Source organism: Labrus mixtus, chromosome 6 (genome assembly GCF_963584025.1).
Source record: "Labrus mixtus chromosome 6, fLabMix1.1, whole genome shotgun sequence".
Lineage (NCBI taxonomy): Eukaryota > Metazoa > Chordata > Actinopteri > Labriformes > Labridae > Labrus > Labrus mixtus.
In genome coordinates, this window is record NC_083617.1 from 30,082,671 (window position 1) to 30,106,416 (window position 23,746).

General features: G+C 41.2%; 3 protein-coding genes across 6 annotated transcripts in view; 1 reads left to right on the top strand and 2 right to left on the bottom strand.

Annotated features, from left to right (window-relative positions):
* The window catches only part of ncoa4 (nuclear receptor coactivator 4), a 182,416-nt gene that overhangs the window by 147,828 nt on the left and 10,842 nt on the right, over nucleotides 1-23,746 (top strand). For 2 of the 4 annotated variants that reach the window (XM_061040855.1, XM_061040856.1), the window contains exon 1: nucleotides 21,702-21,848. The exons of 1 other annotated variant lie outside the window; for it this stretch is intronic. In XM_061040855.1, the coding sequence (XP_060896838.1) occupies nucleotides 21,811-21,848 (38 nt within the window). In that variant the 5' untranslated portion in view covers nucleotides 21,702-21,810. Of the gene's footprint in view, nucleotides 1-21,701; nucleotides 21,849-23,256; nucleotides 23,529-23,746 lie in introns of those variants that run through there. One more of the 4 variants, XM_061040857.1, reaches the window with a different exon arrangement.
* dnph1 (2'-deoxynucleoside 5'-phosphate N-hydrolase 1) lies at nucleotides 7,968-9,830 on the bottom strand. Its single transcript, XM_061040835.1, has 4 exons — nucleotides 9,590-9,830; nucleotides 8,749-8,820; nucleotides 8,552-8,662; nucleotides 7,968-8,225 (listed from the first exon to the last, which is right to left on the bottom strand). The coding sequence occupies exons 1-4, from the start codon at nucleotides 9,723-9,725 to the stop codon at nucleotides 8,113-8,115; spliced, it is 432 nt and encodes a 143-aa protein (XP_060896818.1). The 5' UTR covers nucleotides 9,726-9,830; the 3' UTR covers nucleotides 7,968-8,112.
* yipf3 (Yip1 domain family, member 3) lies at nucleotides 10,360-15,791 on the bottom strand. The gene is made up of 9 exons (XM_061040834.1): nucleotides 15,542-15,791; nucleotides 14,186-14,395; nucleotides 14,001-14,107; nucleotides 13,876-13,921; nucleotides 13,165-13,257; nucleotides 12,954-13,085; nucleotides 12,321-12,434; nucleotides 12,115-12,238; nucleotides 10,360-10,829 (listed from the first exon to the last, which is right to left on the bottom strand). The coding sequence occupies exons 1-9, from the start codon at nucleotides 15,611-15,613 to the stop codon at nucleotides 10,708-10,710; spliced, it is 1,020 nt and encodes a 339-aa protein (XP_060896817.1). The 5' UTR covers nucleotides 15,614-15,791; the 3' UTR covers nucleotides 10,360-10,707.

Genomic DNA, 23,746 nt, shown 5'->3' on the forward strand with positions numbered 1-23,746 from the left:
TGAGTATAATTCATTCCTTAAAAAAGGTTAATACCAGAGTGCATCGTGAGAAAAGAATGGACTGTCCCTTAACATTGAATGAGCTCTTTGATGCATTCATGAGCAGGACCTAAGATTAAACTAAACCACTGTGAATTATTGCCACAACCACTAATGAGAAAAAAATCTGGAGATGGTAATTTTAGTATCTGATGAATGTTTTAAGATGTGTTCAGGTGTCTTCAAATGTAACAGCCTTTGATTGTGTGATTTTAATGTAAATATAAATGATTCAGAGTATTGGCAGAAATCACCAGTCATCATGCACAACCTTCAACTCAGCAGAAGAACGTGATCATGCACATTTGAATAAAGAACCACACACAGGCCTCATTATATAACATTTCCTGTTCCCTTTCCTTTGTTGCTATCATAGTGCTTATCAGCCTATTGGTGTTGATATCTATAACTATGGGTGTGCCCCCTCCCTCCTTTGTTAAAGAAAAAGTATAACCTGAAGAAGACCTCTGGTTGAAACGTTGTGATTGTGATGGAATAAAAACTTTTAGTGCCATGATTTGAGCAAGTGTGCGGGCATAGCCTATCTTCTCCCTCAGACTGCTGTTTTTGCCCTTCAGCTACATGGTGTAAGTATAACTCCCCCCCCTCCTTTTTTTCCTTTGTTCATATGCAGTCATAAATGTTCAATGACTATTGCACACTTAGATAAGGAGGATGTGCTTGAGCTTTACATTTTCTGTCTCTTCAAGCCACTGAATTAATGAGAAAATCATCCATCAGCTGATCCAGCTGATAGTCTATATCATGTTGTTTTGACCTTTTGAACTTTTAAATATGTACTGTGTCTTTAAGGGCACAGAAAGCGCACTTTAAAGTGTATTATTAATTTGTATCGCTTTATTTTTTGTCTCTTAAGAACGTTGACGTCTCTTTTATAAGCCTGTTGGCTTCTTGACCTCTTCTGACACATTTTATATTTTTACAATCTGATTTATTACAATCTCATACTACTACTACGTACTTGAAATGTACAACAGAAATGTCTCTCTTTGTTTATTGGTGGGGCATGGATTCTGGGTATGGCTGGATCCTCTGTTTGAAGAGATAGTTTGTGCGTCATATAGCCTGTTGACAGGCATGAATTTATGACATGTGACTTGTGTACTTATATGCATATGCGTGTGTGAAAATCCCTTTACTGCATACATATATAACCATACACCCAGACAAAGACGTGTGCATGCTGAGGTGTTTTTTATTGTTATCCCAAATTACTAATGGATGGAAGTAATGGTTCTGAACAGATTAAACTACATGTGGATTTAATTCACATACTGAGTCCTAAGGAGGCTGATGTCACCATGGATTTTAACCGTAGTGTTCATGAGGGTGGCTGTGGCTCAGTTGAGTCGATGGGTTTGATTCCCAGCTCCCGATGTGTCCTTGGGCAAGACAAATTGCTCCTGCTGCTTCTACTAAACCCAACAAACCAAAACAAATTTCCGAGCGAGAAGTGAGAGAATAAACTGATCGTGAACAAAGTCAAACACACGCACCAAAAGAAATGTACATTTTTATCAATCATACTTTCAAAGCACAAACTTCTGATACACTCCACATTTCATTTCAGCTTTGCCTAAGATTTAAAAAGAAAGAAATAAGACACGACTTTAATATGCAGTTGGAAACAGCATTTTGTACAGATCAATAAAAAGAGTGAATGTCTTCGACGTAGCACGTTATTTAAGAAATGTTTCAATAATAAAGCTGATAGCTTAGCAGTCCAGAATGTGAATGCTTAATGTTAGCATTAAGGGCTAAATAGACATATGACCTTCAGATAATCACTGATGGGATCTGAATGTATAAAACAAATTTATATTTGAACAGATAATAAAAAAAAACAAGGGCCAAAAGAAAAGGCACATTGACCTCCATGACAGATACAATGGATGCAAGTAGCCATGACCACACTAAAACAGTGTGACAAAAAATGCACCATCTCTCTGAGTGACCCAAACTGAACTGTGGGTAATGAAGTTCTTATTGCCACGTAGAAGAAATGCTAATATTTTTTCATTAAGCTGAAAATGTGTGAACAATTTTCCAGAAAACCAGCTGAATTCAGAGCCTCTCACAGAAGATTAAAAAAAATCCAAACTTCCTGAAACAGCAGTCCTTGGTGGACAAAAAGAGATAAGGGTCCATTTGTACAGAATAAATGTGTATCATGTCCTGACATGTTTTAACACCTCTGAGACCAGTATTGAATTATGGTTCAGGTTTAGATTTGACATTTTATCACAGTAACTCAACACCGACACTATGGTCCAGAGTTGTATCCATTTTGAAGCCCTCATGACTCTCTTAATGCAAATTTAAGTCCTATTGATTTTCAAATCATTCAATACAGAAACGTGTAACGGCCAGACAAAAGACAAAGATGTTCTTTATTTTTTATATTTTTGAATGAAGACCAAATGTTGAGGAAAAAGTTCAAGGTTTGGGAAAAGGTCATCTCTTCAGTATTGGTGCCAGATATTTAAAATAATAATTATTATAACAGAAGGATACTTTTTATTTGCATTTCAAGAATAAAGTGAAATTCTTTTATAAAAATAAAAAATAAAACAAAACTCTTTTTTCTGGGGTGTTGGTGGCCCAGTGGTTAGTGCGCACTCCCCATGTATGGAGGCTGTTGTCTCAAGCGGGCGGCTCGGGTTCACGTCCCACCTGTGGCTTCTTTCCCGCATGTCATTCCCTGATTTCCGACTCTATCCACTGTCCTATCTCTCAGTTAAAGGCATAAAAAGCCCAAAAATAAATCTACTGAATGTGTGAACTTATTTTTCTATTTCAACTTTCTCTTGACATTTTGGTTTTATGAACTGTGAAAGAGCGTACATTTTAAAATTGGTTTGGGCGGGCTACTCGTTGAGCTTACTTAGCTTCAAAGCTGCGGATGCCCCTCTACCTGGAGCAGAGCACCTGGGGCCAATACCTCGTGTGTTTCTGGCGGACGAGGCATTCCCGTTGAGGAGAAATCTCCTCCGCCCCTACCCTGGGCACCCTTCGGGGGAAAGGCGTATCTTTAATTATCGTCTCTCTCACGCCAGGAGAACGGTAGAGTGTGCCTTCGGCATATTAGCAACCTAGTGGAGGATATACCGGAGGGTGCTTGGTGTGTCACCGCAGGTAGCCGAGACAGTCGTCAAAGCAACCTGTATCCTTCACAACTTTCTGAGGTGGAGTGATGAAGCAGGAGCACCAACTGGTCCTACAGAAACATCTGCTGCACTTCAACATGTTGCCAGCAGAGAGGCCGTCACTGTGAGGAACCAGCTCACTGGTTATTTCACGTCTGCAGCTGGCCAAGTCCCCTGGCAGAACCACCTTTAAAAAGTAACAGCACACTATAACATGTTTTTGAGCTATGCGCTAGACAAGCTTTGACTATATATATTGATGAAACAGTACAACAGCAGTAACTAATTACTAGGCCTATACATGAAATGAGTGATTACACTAAAAACTCTAGAGATCAGTGAAAGTGAAAGTGTGTTGGTTTGTTTTGACAGGTGATGGTCATCTGGCGCCCCCGTGTGACCTTTGGGGGTCACTGTGTATATAGATGGAGGGGAGAAACATAATCAGTTCACTTGGAGATTTTTTAGATATAGGGTTTTTAATCTACATTTCAGAAATTATTCTAGTCTGTTTTTTTTTTATCTTTTTCCCCAAAACACATTTTGTAAATATATTTTCAATCATTCTCTACTATAGAATATTTCTTTATAATCAGTTCTCTCAATCATTCTCTATATAGCCTATGCAATTTTTTTAATTCTCGATTTTTCTCTGTAAATAGACCTGTAATCACAGCATGTGGAAAGTTTAATTTGTGTAAAGAATTGTTTATTATTAAAATGTTATATGATAACTTAGCAAGGCTTTGGGATCTTTTCTGAAAAATGTTTGATTTCATGCTGCTCACAATCATTTTACAATCTATTAAGTATTCCAACCATGCATGCAGCAGGATGAGTTATCATTTAAAGAACAAATTGAGTGGGTACATTGTAAGTTGCAGTAATGACTGCAGGTAATAGTAAACTGTATTCATGTTTCCCCCTTTTTTGAAATTCCAAGATAATTAATATCACACAAGCATTTATGTTGTATTGTATGTCATCACACGCCTAAATATAGAGCATAAATATAGTAAATGTAAATTGTTTATAGTCTGTCAAACAGTGTGACTAATGACTGCAAGTATGGTAAATATACAGTAGGTTTATTTCATCAAAAATAATAACAAGACAATAGAATTAATCATTTCAAATACAAATTAAATAAAGTGCCTTTCTATATACATACAGTTTATACATTGCCGTTTGCCAAGCTGAGGAGGTAGTGTTCATTTTCTCTATATTTTGTCAATCCTTGGTCTAATTTATTTAAAATTTGAAGTTGATATGAGGTCATTTCCCTTGGAGTTTCTTGAGGAGAGGACACTGGACGTGGTAGTTGTTGAAAGGCTCAGGGGAGGACTTGGTGTAGATGTCAGTGAGGGAGGCAGGTGATTGGTGGTGAGTGTGGATACAAGGCTTTCGTCTATCGAGTCCTCACTTTGGTCCTGTATGAAATTGAAAATAAAACCCAACACAGCACTTATTAGAACATTTAGTATTGAGCTATTAAGTGGCTGGTGAATTTGAACGTTTATCCGTCAGTGGCTGGTCTTTCAATTTTTAAAAGTAAATTTCTAACCCTAGTCCATACATACACACTGATTTCTGCAAGACACATTCCCAATAGCCTATAATTAGGCCTACCTCTCTTTGCTCTGAATTAGTTAGGATAAAACATAAAGCTAGACAGTTCCGGGTTCATGTTTTGGATCCTTTTGTCTTAAGACCTCTAAATCATAAGAACACATGCCATATTTCTTATGAGCAACTTAATGATGTGGTCCTGCAGATAGACAGAATCTGATCAGATACCTCGAAACAAGTGTGCACTGGATAAACAGTTGAATGTATCTGTATGCTATTAGAGCAACATAACACTTTAAAAGAGCACTCTGTGGTTCTTACCTTACGTTCTGTTTCCAGCTGGCTGTCAGCCACTCGTGCTGGCTAAACAACAGTCACCAGTCCTTTTGGCTCTGGAAGCAGGAAGTGCAGCGGCTCAGGTACCAGCAGAGTCATACCCTTCACGTGCTGCAGCATCACTTTCTCCATCTCACTCAGCTGACGACCCAACACCTCCATCAGGCGCTCAAAGGCCCTGCAACACCACAACAATCAACTGATAAACAATCAATCATTCAATACACGTGTATGGACGCTGACACAATGAGGTTTCAGAGCTTGGTTGGTAACATAAAAATCGGATGTTTTTATGTTGTAAACATACTCTTGTGGTGGTGTCTTTGCTGGTGGTGCAGACGACACAGTCTAGGGCTGGGAAACATATTGAGTTTTTAAGATATATCGATATATTTTCAAACAAGATATAGGGTAAAACAATATCGTTAATATGGATATAGTTTAAGTTGCATTAAAATAACGTTACAGAGGTGCCAGGTCACCTTTTTCTCACCTCAATGATGATGACTGACTGTCAGTCCCTCTTAACCCTGCTCCTCCTCTCTCTCTCTTTTATTGTATTTAAGGAACATTTTTATTTTATAATATTACTTATAAATTCACAAACAGGTAGTTTATTTTCCATGTGTTTTCACTGTTAATAAAATACATATCGATATATATCGAGTATCGCCATTCAGCTAATCAATATTGAGATATGAGTTTTGGTCCATATCTGCCAGCCCTACCTTGACCATAACTTCAGCAATCATTTCATATTTTGTGTATCTGTTGTATGTGGGAAGAAGTCGATGTTCCTATCTAAGTTTCACTGGAGCTTTGTGGAGGTAGTAAACTCCAGCCAGCATATTTTCTGTGTTGAATGAGGCTGATTTTCAATGTTCAATGACGCAAATTCAATGACACCCATTTGAGGGCGGCAGTAGCTCAGTCTGTAGGGACTTGGGTTGGGAACTGGATAGTCGCCGGTTCAAGTCCCGGTGCAGACCAAATATGGAAATTGGTCTGGTAGCTGGAGAGGTGCCAGATCACTTACTGAGCACTGCCAAGGTGCCCTTGTGCAAGGCACCAAACCCCCTCCCCACCACCAGCTCAGGTGCCCGCTGTGGGCAGCCCCCTCACCCTGACATCTCTTCATTAGTGCATGTCCAAAGGATCCTGTTTGTGCATGTGTGTGTATTTCAGCCTATGTGTGTGTTGCATGACTTACAGGATCAATAAAGTAAATCTTAATCTTTGTACGACTAGCATAGACCTTGTTTCCATCGTTTGGCTGATTGGCTATAAATATTCCTTAAAACATACTACTGTACATCAAACATGGGCCTATAATTAAAGTGAAGTAGAGAAATTACTCAATCTGTTCAGATATTGTGACAAAGGTTTCCCTGGAGCTCTGATAGAGCTGGATGCTTTACGCGCTATGACAGCACACCTTGCTGATATTTCAAAAGCACTGAAGGTGGGTACTGTTTGATCTGACTGCTCCCATTATTGTAGATAATGTATGTATTATTACAGATTAAAATTCGTTTTTTTGTGTTGTACTTTTTGGGAGATAGTACAATGTAGGCTATAGTGAGCAGGTTGTTATAGCAAAATGTAAAGCATCACTGAACTGGGTTTTTAAAGGTTTGTTTTGATTCCAAAAAAAAATCCAAAGTAGATAATATACAGTTAGTGACTGAAATGTTTAATCTGCAATAGAGATGTCGTTTAAAAAATGATGTGTCTAAAATGTCTGGGGTGCAAAGATTTTCACACTGGGCCTCCCTTGACTCACGTTAATAGTAGCACATGCATATTTGCTCCTTTTCATGACACACCATCATCCAAAAAAAGGAAGCTGAGGGATACGTCCAAGGAACAGAAACAAAGAGCAAGGCCTGCAGTCAGCAGATCAGACTAGCATGACATGTCAGCAGTTCTCAATTTGTTTAGGACCAATATGCCTGTGCATGATGGCTTGCTGTTAAGTAAAATAAATTGTTTCCTAAATAAAAATGACTGAGATCAAAAGGCTCATTCTGCTGATTACATGTTAGTCTCAAGCTAACAAATGTAATACTACATCCTGGTCAATGAGAGTTTTGTTCTCCCTCTGGAGAATAATGCACCAGCTGCCACATCTCAAACCTCGACTTCCAGCCTCTGTTAGCAAACTCTCTCTACCTGCAGCCCATTTCAGCAACATGAAGTTGAAAAACAGACTACACACAATAAAGCTGAATGAAGTATCTCTCGTATTCTTTATTCAAGGAAGGTACTTTTTTTTACATCCCCTATGTCATGATTTGGTATTATTTAGTTTTGTATTTTCAGTGTTTAGTGTTTCTCTATGTTCTAGTGGGTTTTGTTCATTCTTGAGTTCTGTGTCTTCAGTGTTTCATGTATTTATTTTGTAGTTGTCCTCAGTGTTTCTTGTGTCCATTCCTTCCTCTGTGTGTTTCCCTCCATTGTGATTGCCTTCATTGTCTTCACCTGTTTTATTAGTCTCACCTGTGTTTTATTACCCCATGTATATGTAGTCTCTGTGTCAGTTCATTGTATGTCGTTCGTTGGTATGTCAGTTTTTGCTCGTGCTCCTCTGTGGCTCCCTGTTTTTGATCCCTGTGTTTTTTGTTGAACTTTTGAAGGTAAGTTTTTGTTGCCTTTGGCCTTTTTGTTTGATTAAATATTTTTTGTTATTCTGCACTTGGGTCAACCTCCCTTGTTTTCCAACCGTTCGTGACACCCTAACCCATTACATTTTAAACTATTTTAAATGGTTTAAAGTATCATATGCTTAAAAAATGTTCAACATCAGAATTATTTTATTTTTGTAAACTTTTGGAATCAAACAAGTTTTGAACGAAGTTTAATTGAACAGTATTTCTTTAATTTACGTCAGATTAAAAACAGGTGCACTGCACTTACAAGACTGTTTAGCATCTGAACTTTATTCAGTCAGTCTAAAATAAAACATTGAACACATAGTATGAGCTCTGATTGTTCTTCATGATCACTTCAGCTTGTTAAAGAACTCTTCCAAAATGTTCTCCAGCTCATCCTCGCTGTAATCTCTGACCACGAAAAGGTTGCCGTCATCAGCTCCTCGAATCATGGCCGAGAGACCTGTACAGAGAGAGAGGGAAACAGAGGAATTAAATGAGGTCATGAAGAAACTTGTTTTTGACTGGAAGATTCTGATGAGACACAACAGCAGAGGTGGGAAGCTTCTGAGTACTTAAGTACTTCAGAATAAATTCAAGGTACTAATTTAGTTATAATACTTATTTAAGTATTATAATTAAATACTTGAATCCTCTGAATCTCAGAGACAAGGACAACTATTGAGTGAAGGAGAGAGAGGCGATGAGAGGTTGGAAGGGGAAAGAGGAAGGAAAGAGATGAGGGGCTAAGGGTGAGGAAAAAGGGTGTAAAATAGGAAGTGTCCTTACTGCGTCCTGACGACGGTCTGAACAGACAGAAGATTTTCTTTTTCATGTCGACAGCTCGGCCAAGCTCATAGCCGACTCCCAGAGACGGCTGCGTCACCTCGGCAACAACCACTAAGCACACAAAGGTCAGGTGTCACACACTATAGCAAACACTGCTCAGGTTGAAGTCACATGACACATAATCAACAAACTCTCACCGTCACACTGTCGGAGCCAGTCTACATCGCGGTCATGGATGGCTTTCTCTCCTGCTGCTGTGGCGTCCTCTCCTGTCCAATCACAGCACAGCAGCTAAGTTACATGGCGCGCACACAAACTTGCACTTAGGCTCCATTCACACTGCAAGTCTTAATGCTCAATTCAGATTTTTTGCTGAGATCCATTTTTTGTTTGGCTATTCACATGACTTTTTAATGTGGCGTGTGTCAGCCTGTGGGAATCCACATATGAAAATGTCCCAAATCTGATTCCATGTGATTTGTGCTGTTCACACTGTCATAAAAAAACAAACAAATCTGAGTCACATAGGCGCAAAAGAATCAGATTCAGGTTACTTTTGGCTGCAGTATGAACACAGCCTTTAACATATCTGACTTTTGATTCATGTGTGCAGCCCGGTATTATCTGTGATGTTCATCTTGATGTGATACCATTATACATGCATGTGAAGGATCACTCTTTTGTTACCTTTCACAGCTCCCCTTCCTCACCAACTCACTTCAATGACTTATTTCCTGAGCACTGATTGGTCACAGTTTCACCTCTTGATTGAATTCACTTGATCCCTCCTTATTTAAAGACTGCTCTCCCCTGTACTCACTCTTTTGACCTCCACATGGGGATGGCATTTCAACTTTGGTGTTTTCCCCTAAATTAAGTTCTTCTTAGTCCATATTAATTAATCATAGGGTTTCATCCACATTTCCCTAATTGAAAAGTAAATGTTTTATTCTAATCCTGTTTTCCTTATCAATCAGAAGTTTTAAACATCCTTTGAATTATATCAAGATGTAAATATATATATTCATTCTGTCTGACCTCTGTTGGAGAGCTCGCTGCTGCTCACGTGCTCGGTCAACACGGTTCCGTAGCTCTGCAGCTTGTCGACGATCCTCCGATACAAGTGAACGTCATCTCTGCCACCGCGGATACTACCGCAGAAGTACACCTTCATCCTCAATTAAGTATTGTCACTCTTTATTCTTCCTGTTTCTACTGCCTGTGTTCTCCCGCGCTGGATGCAAAATAGGCTCTGCGCGGTGACGTTTCGCCGGACGTAAGGTGTTCGCTATGTCGTAATCCCTGAGCGAGGGCTTGCAGGTACGGATGTATTAACATAAATGGATGCATGAAAATTGACGTAAGCAGGCTCTTCTTCCTCCCTTTAAATTGGGTGAGCTCATCTGTCTAGACCCCTAGGCTCGTTTTAGTGCACACTAGAAGTAGGTTGAAATGGCTTCACCTGCAGTCACTTTACACAAAGTACAAATAACATTACTGACTATTTTCTAACGTGTATGTTTCAGTTCTTTATGCTTGATATAAACTTCCTTACAAAATACAGGTTTCTATGGTCTATGCCAATTTATTGCTTAATGTAGCAGTACTTCTTCTGAAGTGTAAAAAAACCAAAAGGTTTTACTATTAATTGTTGTACCTTTTTTATACAAATCTGGCTTACTGATGTACAATTTCAGCAGAAAGAAATCTGATATAGTATTGTGAAAAGTAATACCACAGTAAAATAATACAGTATGATGAACTGCTCTTCAGAACTTTACCTTCAATAATTCAGACATTATCTTCAATATATTTACATATGATTTAATTTATGACCATTCAAAGATACATTTTAAAAACGAGCCGAGTGTCTAATATCAACATGTAGAGAAAGATTCTGTTAAGTAACTTTGTTTCTGTCACTGTAACATGCTGGATTTTAAATAACCATCTTGATTCTTCCTTGTTACAGCTCATGAACTCAAACCCATAATGTTTATTTGTGTCTCAGTTTAGAAACTATAAATACATCTGAACATAGTAAACAATGATACCCCTAAACCAAATATCACACTGAGTATAAAAGGGCAAACAAACAACAATGGAAACCAACATGAAATAGCTGACAGGAAAAGTTGGTTGTGTGTTGAAGGTGCTCAGTGGGCCCTCATCAAGGTTCCCAGGGTCCTCATTGTGACGTTAAATGTCAGTTCAGGCACATCTCGAGCGACTCGCTGCATAGGAGCCAAATTGGGGCCTTCCAGGGAGTCCAGTAGCCCTGTAATCAAAGATGAGGGAGTCACTTTGACAGAAACGCAGACAAGACGTAACTGTCTTATACTAGACTGTCCCCACTCAGTCAAGCACTGAACTATGTTCGTTACACACAGTAAAGTGTGGAAGCTGTTAGGGATGCACTGATTCAGATGTTCAACATGTGTATCAGCACATGTGCAAATAATGTGACGTGAACCAGTGTCAGTAGCCGATGTTTCTTTGTTGTGCGAAATCAATTTAATGCTGACATCTAGTACACATAACTAATGAGTCAGAGATAAGTTTTATTTTTTATTGAGCAGAAGAAGTCATCTGTTGAACAAACTGACTTATTTTCACTGTCAAACATGAGAGGAAATGTTGGAGTCTTACACAGAAAGAAATCATTAAACAAATACCAGAATCAGCAATCAACCAAATTGTTATTTCAAACATCGGTATCTGCATTAGCTCTGATTTTCCCAATCAGTGAATCTCTAGGAGCTGTTGTAGCTTTTCATATCTAAAGTTTTGTATCTGCACCGTATTAATAAGCTATATGCATAACATTGTGGAGAGAGGTGGCAGACATCATTAACTGCTGTTTTATGAAAAGATCTCTTTAAATTAATATTTCTAGACTGTTCGGTTGTTTTTGATCCAAACTACAAGGTAACATCTAAAGCGCATGTGATATGTTTATCTTGTTATAAAACTGACTGAAATGAATACTGATGCCTCTAAATAATCTACTGAAGCAAACTAAATCATCAGCAACAGCTGCTGATCAGCCTTTTGTTTACACGTTCCAGTGTTAAGATTCACAGTGAGTGATACTATGGAGTTAATAACATAAAGTAGGATGAGATTTTTTTTTTTTTTAACTTTTTTTTATACATGCACAGGACAAGATCAGACAAGAGATAAAACATGCTACTTGGTCACCAGGGATGGCCAAGATTGAAGCAAACCAAAGTTCCCCACGGTAGCTTTACATCAACTATTCATCTTAGTTTGGGCACTATGGTGGCCCATGAGGCTCACAGAACTTATATTTAAATGCTGTTTATCATCCATCACACAACATAGCATTGATGCAAACTGCTGGTGGGTTTTATAACACAATTTGACTCCCTGTTTGTGTTTTGGAAGGCACTTAATGTGAGGGACTAATGACATGAGGTGTCACTGACACATCTAGAGGTCTCAATGTGAGACAAATGATTCAATGAAACATTGCCTCCTGCTAGCAGCAAGTTCATATGACCGCAATGAATAAAGTTTTATGATGAGATGTGCTTCATTACCTTCTACAATCTTGTGGTAGGCGAAGTGAAGATATAGCAGGAAGAGCATGTGTAGGACTGACAGAGTCCCACAGAGGAGGAGACGAGGAGTCTGACCAACTGTACGTGACAGCAGAGCAGCAACCTGATGGCAACAAGACACAAAAAACCAGGTGAGCTCACAGCTGGAGGATTACAGACGGGCGTATAGGAGACGTAGCTCTTACCATGCGCAGAGTGGAAAGTCCTCCAAACAGCAACCAGAGGATGTAGAACAGGAAGTGAAAGTGAATGTTGTAGGTGACCAGCAGGACGACACAGTGACCAAACAGACCGTAACCCTGGTGACAGGAGAAGGGAAGTGATCTCACAAAAGTTGTCACACAATCACACCTGAAAATTCAGGTCAGCCTAACCGGAAAATCTCCCGTGACATAGTAACGTCATAGTCTCAACCAATTAGTGAAAAAGAATAAAAAACTGTTTCATTACACACACAAATTATGATAGAAAACTTAATTTCCCCTGACCGCTTGCCTGCGGTGTATTTTCCTGAGTATTTCCTACTGTGTTCGCCCCAACATTACAAGGAAATTTTATTAAGGGAGGGGCAGGAAGAAGTCCTGATAACGTTGGGTAAAAATGTGGCTACTTGTGTTCACACGTGCAGCTCACCCTGAATATTTCTGGAAGTTTTAAGTAGTTTTTGTCAATGTGTGAAAACACCAAACCTTTCACTTATCACTTCATAGAAAATCCCAAACACCACTGTGTGTGTGTGTGCGTGTGTGCGTGCGTGTGTGCGTGTGTGCGTGCGTGCGTGCGTGCGTGCGTGCGTGCGTGCGTATTCTGCCACTGACCAGTAGGGAGAGCATCTGCAGCATGGTGATTTGAGCATTGACCAGGTATGCAAGGAAGTAGATGAAGGAGGAAACACCGAGCCAGTAACCAAAACATGTTCCTATAGCAGTTCCCATCAGGGTCCCCTCCCGCTGTAACGGACACAAACATGTCATTAATAACATCATAGTAATACAGGGCAGATGTTAAAGTGTGTGTGTGTGTTCTTACAATAACAGTTCCCGATGTCTTCATGCCATGCAGCAGGATAGCCACCAGTGTGAAGACCAGCATCAGAGGACCGTACAGCTCACCTGCGATCTTCTAAATACAGGAAGTTCAAATTGTCAGAGGATTGAGCCTGAGCCTCACCTCAGACTTCAAACTGAAACTTAGCCTGAACTATAATCTCACTATCAACCATAAACTGTACTAGTGCTGCACGGTTAGGTGATATTGTGCAATTTCAGTTATAGTAGATAATATTGTGATAGCATTATGAGCTGGTAGATACCCTGATTGTAACATTTACATACACAAACGCACACATTTATTTACACCGCAAATTGCAGACTATTGTGCAGTTATGTGATTGCACACATTGTGATTATGATTAGGTTAATCCTGCAGTACTAGAATGTATAGAACATGGACTTGGTCTCAAAGGCTTCATTCTCAATATGGGTGGTTGCCGCTTGCTTTGGACTTAAACCAGAAGCTGGACATTGAAACTAAACCTCAAGCAGACGTGTTTCACGATGATGTCTCAGAGGAAAAGTCTGAGTTAATGTTGAGACCTGTTCCTTTCAGGAGTCATTCTGAACTGATGTGGACCGTACCATTTAGAGTACGGTCTAGACCTGCTCTTTTTGTAAAGTCTCTTTTGATAATATTTGTTATGAATTGGTGCTATATAAATAAAGATCAATTGAGTGTGTGTACCTGGGGAAAGTTGATCATGCGGACTGGTATCATGGACTCCATCAGCCTGAGAGGAGACAGTAAGCAGTTAAAAGTAAGGAAACGGGTAACGGCTGAAAAGAAACAGGAAGTGGAGAGGGCCCTACCTGCTGCGGACCTGCGCTGGCTCTACATCAAAGTACGGCCTGAGGATGTCGATGTTGGCATACAGGTTGAATGCTTTGGAGGCCTGTCGCTTCCCTGCCTGCCACACCTGAACATTTCACATGGATTAAAACTGACTCTTCATTGTGACAGGAACAAAAACCTCTGAAATCGAACCTTTACTCACCTCATCGGCCACTTGTCTGCCCAGCTGCCCCTTTATCCCCTTCATACCCAGAAACTCTCCATCTTCCACAGTGTCGTCCTCAGTGGCAGCTGCCTCGGCTGACACCTCCTCCTCCTCCTTCATCCTCTGGTGCATCTCCCCCATGTCCTCAAAGCTGGAGCCTGATGTGTCGTCCATGTTCTCCATGTCGACAACAGCCGAGCTACTTCCCTGAGCACACAGCAGAAGGCGCAAGAAGGGTTAACTACCACATGTTCACAACATAGTTAAAATAATGTATGTTTTAAGAATCAACACAAGTATAGGGGGACAGCTGAATTAATCACCAAGGGGAACTTTAACTTAAATGGTAAATGGACTTGAGCTTATATAGCGCTTTTCTAGTCTTCCGACTACTCAAAGCCCTTTTACACCACATGTCACACCTACACATTCACACACTGATGGTAGAGATCACTATGTAGTACCATCCATCAGAAGTAACTAATCCCATTCATACACCGCCACTGAAGCAGAGGGAGCAATTAGGGGTTAAGTGTCTTGCCCAAGGACGCAGTAGCTCAGTCTGTAGGGACTTGGGTTGGGAACCAGAGGGTCGCTGGTTCAAGTCCCGGTGCGGACCAAATATGGCAACTGATCACTTCCTGAGCACTGCCAAGGTGCCCTTGAGCAAGGCACCAAACCCCCTCCCCACCATCAGCTCAGGAGCTCCCTCACTCTGACATTTCTCCATTAGTGCATGTGTGTATACTTCAGCCTATGTGTGTGTTGCATGACTCACAGAGTGTAAAAACTGAATTTCCCATTGCAGGGATCAATAAAAAAGTAAATCTTAAATCTTTTACTGTGATACTTTCACAGCATGAAGCTGAGGACACTGGTGTACTTGTACTGTGTTACTTTAACTCAATGAAAATGTAAGTACTGCAATACTTTTAATATAGTAAAACCACAGCATGTTACTGAGTATATTTCCAACTCCATTTAAAATGAACAGAGCACTTCCACCACCACTGGCCATGACGTCACTTTGTGTCGTCCCCCCAGCTGCTGTGTTTATCAGCTGCTGTGTTTATCAGCTGCTGTGTTTATCAGCTGTCTAATTCAGCAGTCTGGAGACTCTTGAACTCAGAGTGTGTTTTCATCGGGTTTGCATGGGCTTGTTTAACTAGCTGAAAATGGTCAATTTTGGTAGATTAACTTGGCTATGTTGCTCAGCACGTGTAACAGGCTAAACCGGACTTAGTTCCAGTGTAAGCATGTTACCTGTTACGGGTAGTTTTTGGTGTTAGGGTGTAAGTTATAAAGCTGGTGGTTGATTATTTGTTCACTTTTGTTGTTAGCATGTTAGCTCACCTGGATGAGGTTGTCATCGAAGCTTCCCCACGGTTCCGTGTTCGTGTTTCTGTTTCCGGAGCCCGAAGACATTTCCACGATGTGACAGGTCTCCCGCAACTTAACCGTGGAAGTATTTATGTTCTCTCGGAACACTAACGTAGATTGATCTTCACAGATCTTCGAAATGTATGTTTTGGTCCCTAAAATCTACATCACATATCTGACTGCCTGGCCACTCCGACTCCGCCTCTACTGGTTCTTCTTCTGTGATGTTTAAATGGCACCTTGCATCCAAGTAGTTGTAGTACTGCCATCTATCGGCGTCTGTAAGCTCCTACCTAGCTCCAATTTCTAAATTATCCTTAATCTTTTCGGTTTCCCTGGTTTGAAGTTGTTATAACAGCGTCTACCCTCTTTAATTCACTTGTATTATGGTCTGAAGTCCTCCTCCTCTCCTCCTCTCCTCTCCTCTCCTCCTCCTCTCCCCTCAACTCCCCTCCTCACCTCTCCTCTCCCCTCCCCTCCCCTCCTCTCCTCACCTCTCCTCTCCTCCCCTCACCTCTCCTCTCCTCACCTCTCCTCCCCTCTCCCCTCCCCTCACCTCTCCTCTCCTCACCTCACCTCTCCCCTCCTCCCCTCACCTCTCCTCTCCTCTCCTCCCCTCTCCCCTCCTCCCCTCACCTCTCCTCTCCTCACCTCTCCTCCACTCTCCCCTCCCCTCACCTCTCCTCTCCTCACCTCACCTCTCCCCTCCTCACCTCACCTCTCCTCACCTCTTCTCTCCCCTCCTCACCTCTCCCCTCCTCACCTCTCCTCACCTCTCCCCTCCCCTCACCTCTCCTCTCCTCTCCTCTCCTCCCCTCTCCCCTCCCCTCCCCTCCCCTCTCCTCTCCTCTCCCCTCCTCACCTCACCTCTCCTCACCTCTTCTCTCCCCTCCTCACCTCTCCTCTCCTCACCTCTCCCCTCCTCACCTCACCTCTCCTCACCTCTTCTCTCCCCTCCTCACCTCTCCTCTCCTCACCTCTTCTCTCCCCTCCTCACCTCTCCTCTCCTCACCTCTCCTCCCCTCTCCCCTCCCCTCACCTCTCCTCTCCTCTCCTCCCCTCTCCCCTCCCCTCTCCTCTCCTCTCCTCACCTCACCTCTCCCCTCCTCACCTCTTCTCTCCCCTCCTCACCTCTCCTCTCCTCACCTCTCCCCTCCTCACCTCACCTCTCCTCACCTCTTCTCTCCCCTCCTCACCTCTCCTCTCCGTTTCCGGTGAATGTGAGTGACGGTGGTGGTGTTGCGAGTGGCGCGGTGATTGAATTGTTTGCTATCCTTTCTGCTGTTTTCGAGGTGCATGATCAGGTAGGATTGTTTTCATGTTTGTGTTGGGTGTTGTTGGCTGTGTGGGACGGATCGTTGGAGGGGTTCTCGGGAGGAGTGGCGTCTGCTGGGGCGCCGCCTCCGGCTCTCCGGCGGGGGGTTCGGATGGTCCCTCCGAGCGGTGCTGTCGCCGTGGAGGAGGTTTTGTGGGCTGTGGGTGAACGGGTGGGTCGTGGTGGACTTTTGTGGGACGTGTTCGGTCTTTGCGGCGTCGGTTGTTCATGTTTTTGGAGTCGCCCACACAGACTCTGGAGGTTTCCTTTCGAGTTAAACATGGTGACGCTTCTTATATGGTGTATGCAAGCTCGGGACAATTGAAGTGTTTTGAGTGTGGTGATGTGGGACACAAACGTTTTGCGTGTCCGCACAGACAGCAGGAGGCGGCTAGTGCTGCCGCTGACGCGGGCAGCTCTGCTAATGCGGCGCATGCGGCGGAGGCCGCGTTCGTGCCCGAGGCGGAGACGGAGGCCGCGTGGCTGAGGTAAAAGTGGTTTCGACCAGCTCTCAGGCTACAGAAAAATCACAGACTGTAGATAATGATAAAACGGAAGATTCCACAAGTTCTGCAGTTGTAGATGTTTCATTGAAGGAAGGTAAGACAGTGTGTTGTAGCCAGGCATCATGTGAAGGAGAGGACATGGATGAAGATTATGAGTCAGACAATGCATCCATTGCTGATTTGCCAAATAGTGGCTCTGATCTTTATTCTTTAGAGTCAATCAATCAATTTATGGATGAAACGTACAAAAAAACAGTAACAATAAGTGACTACTTTAGTGATACTGATAAGTTCATAAAGTCAGTCGGCATACTGAAAAGACAGGTCGGTTTTGACCTCCTGGATGAGAAAAAACGTTTCCGTCTAAAAAAAGCACATCACCACACTGAGGAAAGCTGGAGGTAAGAGGGTGAAGAAGACACAGAAATGATCATGCATCACAAGGTGTTTTTCTTCTTCTACTGTTCCCTGTTTGTGTCTACTTGTCTGTTTTTTCTCTCTGATCTTTCTATGAGGAGTCTTAAGATAGGATCTCTTCACATTAATGGTGGGAGAGACAGACAGAAAAGAGGCCTTATCTCTGAGATCTCAACTCAGAAAAACATTGATATCTTGTTTTTACAAGAGACTCATACCACACCATCAGATGAGACAGATTGGGGTTTATGGTGGGAGGGCTCTAACTACCTTAGCCATGGCACCAACTTTAGTGCAGGAGTAGCCATTTTGTTTAGAGCATCTGCAAATGTAAAGATGGTCTCTTGTGCTGAAATTGTAACGGGTAGGCTTTTAATTGTAAGAGCAGAAATAGAGGACACTGTTTTCTGTTTCACTAATATGTATGCTCCAAATAATTGAGCTGAAAGGGTAGTTTTTTATACCCGCCTCCAAAAGGAGTTACTGATCTACCATCAGGATCAGATCATTCTTTTCGTGGTGATTTTAACTGCACACTTGATTTCACCGTGGATAGAATAGGAGAGGAGCCACATCCACATTCATCCCAGACTCTAAACATTGTCATCTCTCACCTGGATTTGTTGGACACATTTAGAGTGAAACATCCACAATCCAGACAGTATACATGGGTCAGGGTTAACAGTAACAGGGTGTGTGCAGCTAGACTGGACAGGGTTTACATCTCCAGAACTCTCAACCCCAGATTCATTAGTTGTAATATTCTGCCTGTTGGCTTCACTGATCACCATTTAGTTAGTGTGGAGCTGATTATTTCACCAGGTGAAAGGGCTAAGTCCTTCTGGCATTTTAATAACAAGCTTCTACTGGACAATGTTTTCTGTAAAAACTTTGGGTGTTTTGGGGATCAGTGGCAATTAAGAAAAGTTGAGTTTGATTCTTTGAAGCTTTGGTGGGAGGTTGGTAAAGCTCAGATTCGTGTTTTTTGTCAGCAGTACACGTCACACTCTTCTGCTAGATTAAAAACAGTCGTTAATAATCTTGAGGACAACATTAAGAACCTTGAGGAGGGGTTAAATGGGAGTGTGGATCCCACCACTGGTACCCTGCTGAAGGAGAAACGTATGGAGTTGAGCTCTTTCCTGCAGGAGAGGGTGAAGGGAGCTCTTGTGCGGAGTCGTTTCCTTCAACTCAAAGACATGGATGCCCCAACGTCTTTCTTTTTCAATCTTGAGAGATCTGTGGCTCAAAAAAAGCTGCTGACATGTCTTAAACTGCCAGGAGGTCGAATAACAGCTGATCCAAAGGAAATGAGCAGTCATGCCATGCAGTTCTATGAAGATCTGTTTGGAGCAGAGAGTTGCAGCCAGGAGTGTCGCAGGGAGCTCCTGGAGGGTCTCCCTCGGCTCAGTGTGGAGGAGAAGTCTCCTCTGGAAGGGGAGCTGACTCTGGAGGAGCTCACTGCTGCTGTCACTCAGATGGCAACAGGAAGAGCACCTGGAATAGATGGGTTGTCCACAGACTTTTTTAAGAGGTTCTGGAGTATTCTTGGGTCTGACCTGCATAGTGTTTTAATGGAGTGTTGCAGGACCGGGTCTCTTCCTGGTTCTTGTAAGAGAGCAGTTCTTTCCTTGCTCCCCAAGAAAGGTGACCTGGCATTGTTAAAAAACTGGAGGCCGGTTGCTTTGCTCTGTGCGGACTACAAGATCTTCTCCAGAGCTTTATCGAACAGACTAAAGGACGTTCTGGGAAGTGTGGTCCATAAAGACCAGAGTTATTGTGTTCCAGACCGGACAGTCATGGATAATGTTTTTCTTATCAGAGATGTTATTGATGTGTGTAAAATCTATAATATAAATGTTGGCATTGTGTCACTGGATTTAGAGAAGGCATTTGACAGGGTTGATCACTCGTATTTGTTTTCTGCACTGAGGTCTTTTGGTTTTCCCTCTCCTCTCCTCTCCCCTCTTCTCCTCACCTCTCTTCTCCTCTCCTCTCCTCACCTCACCTCACCTCTCCTCTCCTCTCCCCTCCTCTCCTCTCCTCTCCTCTCCTCTCCTCTCCTCACCTCTCCTCCCCTCACCTCTCCCCTCCCCTCCTCACCTCCCCTCTCCTCACCTCTCCTCTCCTCACCTCTCCTCTCCTCTCCCCTCCTCTCCTCTCCTCTCCTCTCCTCTCCTCTCCTCACCTCTCCTCCCCTCACCTCTCCCCTCCCCTCCTCACCTCCCCTCTCCTCTCCTCTCCTCTCCTCACCTCTCCTCACCTGTCCTCTCCTCTCCTCACCTCTCCTCCAAGTCTTGCATCTCCTGGTCTACAGTTTCCAGCATAGACTTAAAGAGCAGTGCTCACAAAGACCAGTTGGATGCTTCCCTTTCATATGTAATGAGCTGCTTAGGCTGCTGTGTTTTATTCATCCTCATTCTTGATTAAAAAAAATAATAAAATAAAAAAGGCTTATTCTCTCCTGTTTCCACCCATTTCCCTATACTGACTATTTCATTTGAATTGTACTGTGTATGTCTACCCCTATTCTCCTGGTTTCAATGCTGTTGCCATATTTTATTTTTAATTCCCTTACCCCCCGAGTTTGATAGTATGATACTGACATCCATATTTCCTGTCCTGTATGCTTTGCTTTTTTGGCCTGTTTGTCCACTTTTAATTTCCTCTAATAGCTCTACTGTATGTACCTGAACCTATTTGAATATGACCTCTGTGTCCTGTTCTTTGTTCTTGTGTGACTTGAAATTATTTTACACTACAAATCCGGACGTGTAAAGGACATAAACTGGATCCAAGGCTACAGAGAACCACATAATCACTGTGGGTAAGAACTTTGTTTGGCTTATATTTAATCCATTCAAGGGTTGTGAAAACTCCTGTACTGTCTGTGACTGGGTCTTTTAAACAATCAGTTAAAACGTGGAAAGAATCTGAATAATTGTGTTCTGTATCACGGGCTGCAGATGGTCATGCTGGCTGTTCTGATTATGGATTGACTCCATAGCTAAAAAAATATGCCAATTTTATTTCCACTGTATATAAATCAAACTATTTAAGGCTTATGGACTGCATTCTTTATAAGAAAAGAGAAGCAGGAAATATATATATATATATATATATATATATATATATATATCAAAAAGGGAAATCCTGGTAATTATAAGGTAATGACATAGCCTAGCTCACCTATGACAACAAAGGCTTTAGGAATATAAAGGCAATCAGAACCAATTTTGTTGGTGTTTTTATTTTTTAATCAATACTGTTCTCGTTATTTAGACATGTTTTTTAGTGTGTCTAAAAAATATATTTTCTCATGATTTCGGACAGCCTGACTATTTATAAACATGTCCTTGGATTTTGTTATTGTTGGACAATTTCAATTGTACGGAAGTGCATTGCATTCACGAAAGAGCATTTTTTAACCCCTTATCTTGTAATTTTGAGCTCAGGATCTCGTAATTATGAGATCTTTTCCCTTAAGCTATGATCTCCGTAGGCTACTCCTCATTGCCTTATTATGAGCTTTTTCTTGTAATTACGATATCCTGATCTCATAAGTTTGAGATGAAGGGTCAAATATTTATTTTATTTGGTGAATGCAATGTGCCTACCTTAGTTGGTGGTTCAGTGTTTGATGCAAATGGCTAGTCTGTCTGAATTGTAGGGCCTATATCTTTCATTCAATGCTCAGAACTCATTACTTGAGTAAAGGTAGCCTAGTAACTTCACATTCTGTCACCATTCAGTATTAAAAATGTAAAAAAAAAAAATCAGTTTCACCTGCAGGGAGCAGTGTCACTCTCGTTTTCTGATTCCGACCCCGACTTTCCAGAAATACTTCCGATTCTCGCGAGACTTTCCAACGAGAAATACTTCCGATTCCGTATTTTTTTCTTCCTTTACGTTACGTTATTGTGACATTGAATGCCAGCTGATGGAAACACCTGCTTAGCGAAACTTTTCAGTTAAACGTGTCAGCGAAACAACTTGGATCATTTATGACATCGAAGTCGAGAGTCTACAGCAAAAGCTTACGGTGAGTTAAATCTTCTAACTCTAGCCGACACCCGGTGTACGTGTCAAATAAGTAAGCTAGCTAACGCAGCTAGCTGAGCTGACCTGGTAGCCACGCAGGCTAGCTGCTAACTCGGCTTGAAAACAGGCATATGTTCAGCAGCTTGAAGAAAATCTGTTTTTGTATTAGTCTACATTTACTGTCTTCAGTATTGAATTAAATCTATAACAGTAGACGATATCAAAAATGTAATAGACCGAGCAAACTGTTAGCTACCTTAGCTAAAAAATACAACATGACCTCCATTTGTTAACTTCAGATATAAATATAATATATATATATCTTTATAGATATAAAGCCCTTTACGTTTTGTCAGGGCTTTTGGATCCGTGGAAAAGATCTTGATTATTTAATCCCAGTAGTTTTATATTTAGTATCTCACATAACTCAAATTCCTGTGTTTTGAAACCAAACTCACCTTTAATTGGTTTTATTTCACTTTCCCTCTCTTACTTATATGAGAGACAAAAAACGACTTAAGTATAAATAAATTAATTAATCATTAATAATAATGATCTGGACACAGAAATAAATAAATGTGTAAATGTAAAAATACAGAAATAAATGAATAACTCAATTAATGTGGAAATGTATGCATTTATACATATATAACTGTAGAAATACGCTAATAAATGAATAAATACATGTAAAAATATATAAATAGCCTTTTTCATTAACAAAGTGTATTTATTATTTATTCAATGATGTATTGTTTTCAGCATTTATATATTTATTGATGCATTTATTTATACATTATTGTATGCATGTCTCCCAACTATTTATACTTTAGTAATTTTTCGTCCCTCATATACTTATACATTACATGATTTCACATATTTTTGTTATTAACCAAAGCACTTGTGTAATTCTGCATACTGAAACATCACCGCTCAGTGTGTGATGTTTCAGAATGACAGTAATAAGATGTTATAGTGTTATTCTCAGAGGTTATCTTCTGCCTCCTTATAAATAGCAGCACGGAGAAGTGAGAGTGAGCGCTGCTGCACTCCTGGTTATAAAAACGTACACATTTAAGAAGTTCAGTGCACTGCTGGGTGCTTTTTTTTACGAGGTGATCTTTGAAATTCAAAGAAAGTGTTGCGTTGTTCTGGTTACTGTGCACCTGACTATGAAAAACCCTGACATAAACAAACATTCAATGTTTTGTATGGAGTTCGACACAGACAGTCACGTTTACTCTGGGTTAATATTAAACCGAGTTATCAGCGGTATTTACTGACGTCTGTCATTTCCGAGGTTTTATCTCATAGATAAAACAAAATGATCTATTATACAACGCATATATATATATATATATATATATATATATATGTATATATATATATATATATACTATAGCAGCACAGCTACAGCAGCAGATGACGGTTTTTCGCGGCCCCCTCCGCAGCACTCCCCTCCCCAGCCTTTGTGTGTACGTGCGGACCCAAAGGCAGTGATGGCGGATAGTCAGAGAGCAGCTTCCTCATTCCTCTGAGCTCCGAGGTGACAGAAAGAAACGCAAACGAAAGAAAAACTTTTTTTTTGCGGTTTATTTCTGTATTTTCACTATCAACGTGCAGAACTAGAACTGGAGGAGCAGCCGGCTTGTTGATATTTTCTGTCTGCTCGTTGCATCATGAGGTACGAGAAATGACTATAACAATGTGTAGTTTCACTTCACAATGTAATATCGCTTTTGATTGTTTTAGATACAGATATAGACTCGCACTTGTCAAATTTAAGGTCTGAAGTTCTTACATTTAAAGCGAGAACTAAATGGTATTCACTGGGCACTGGTGAGATATGGTAGCCTACTCAAAGGTAAAAACACTATTTACATACTGCACAAATAATCCTTT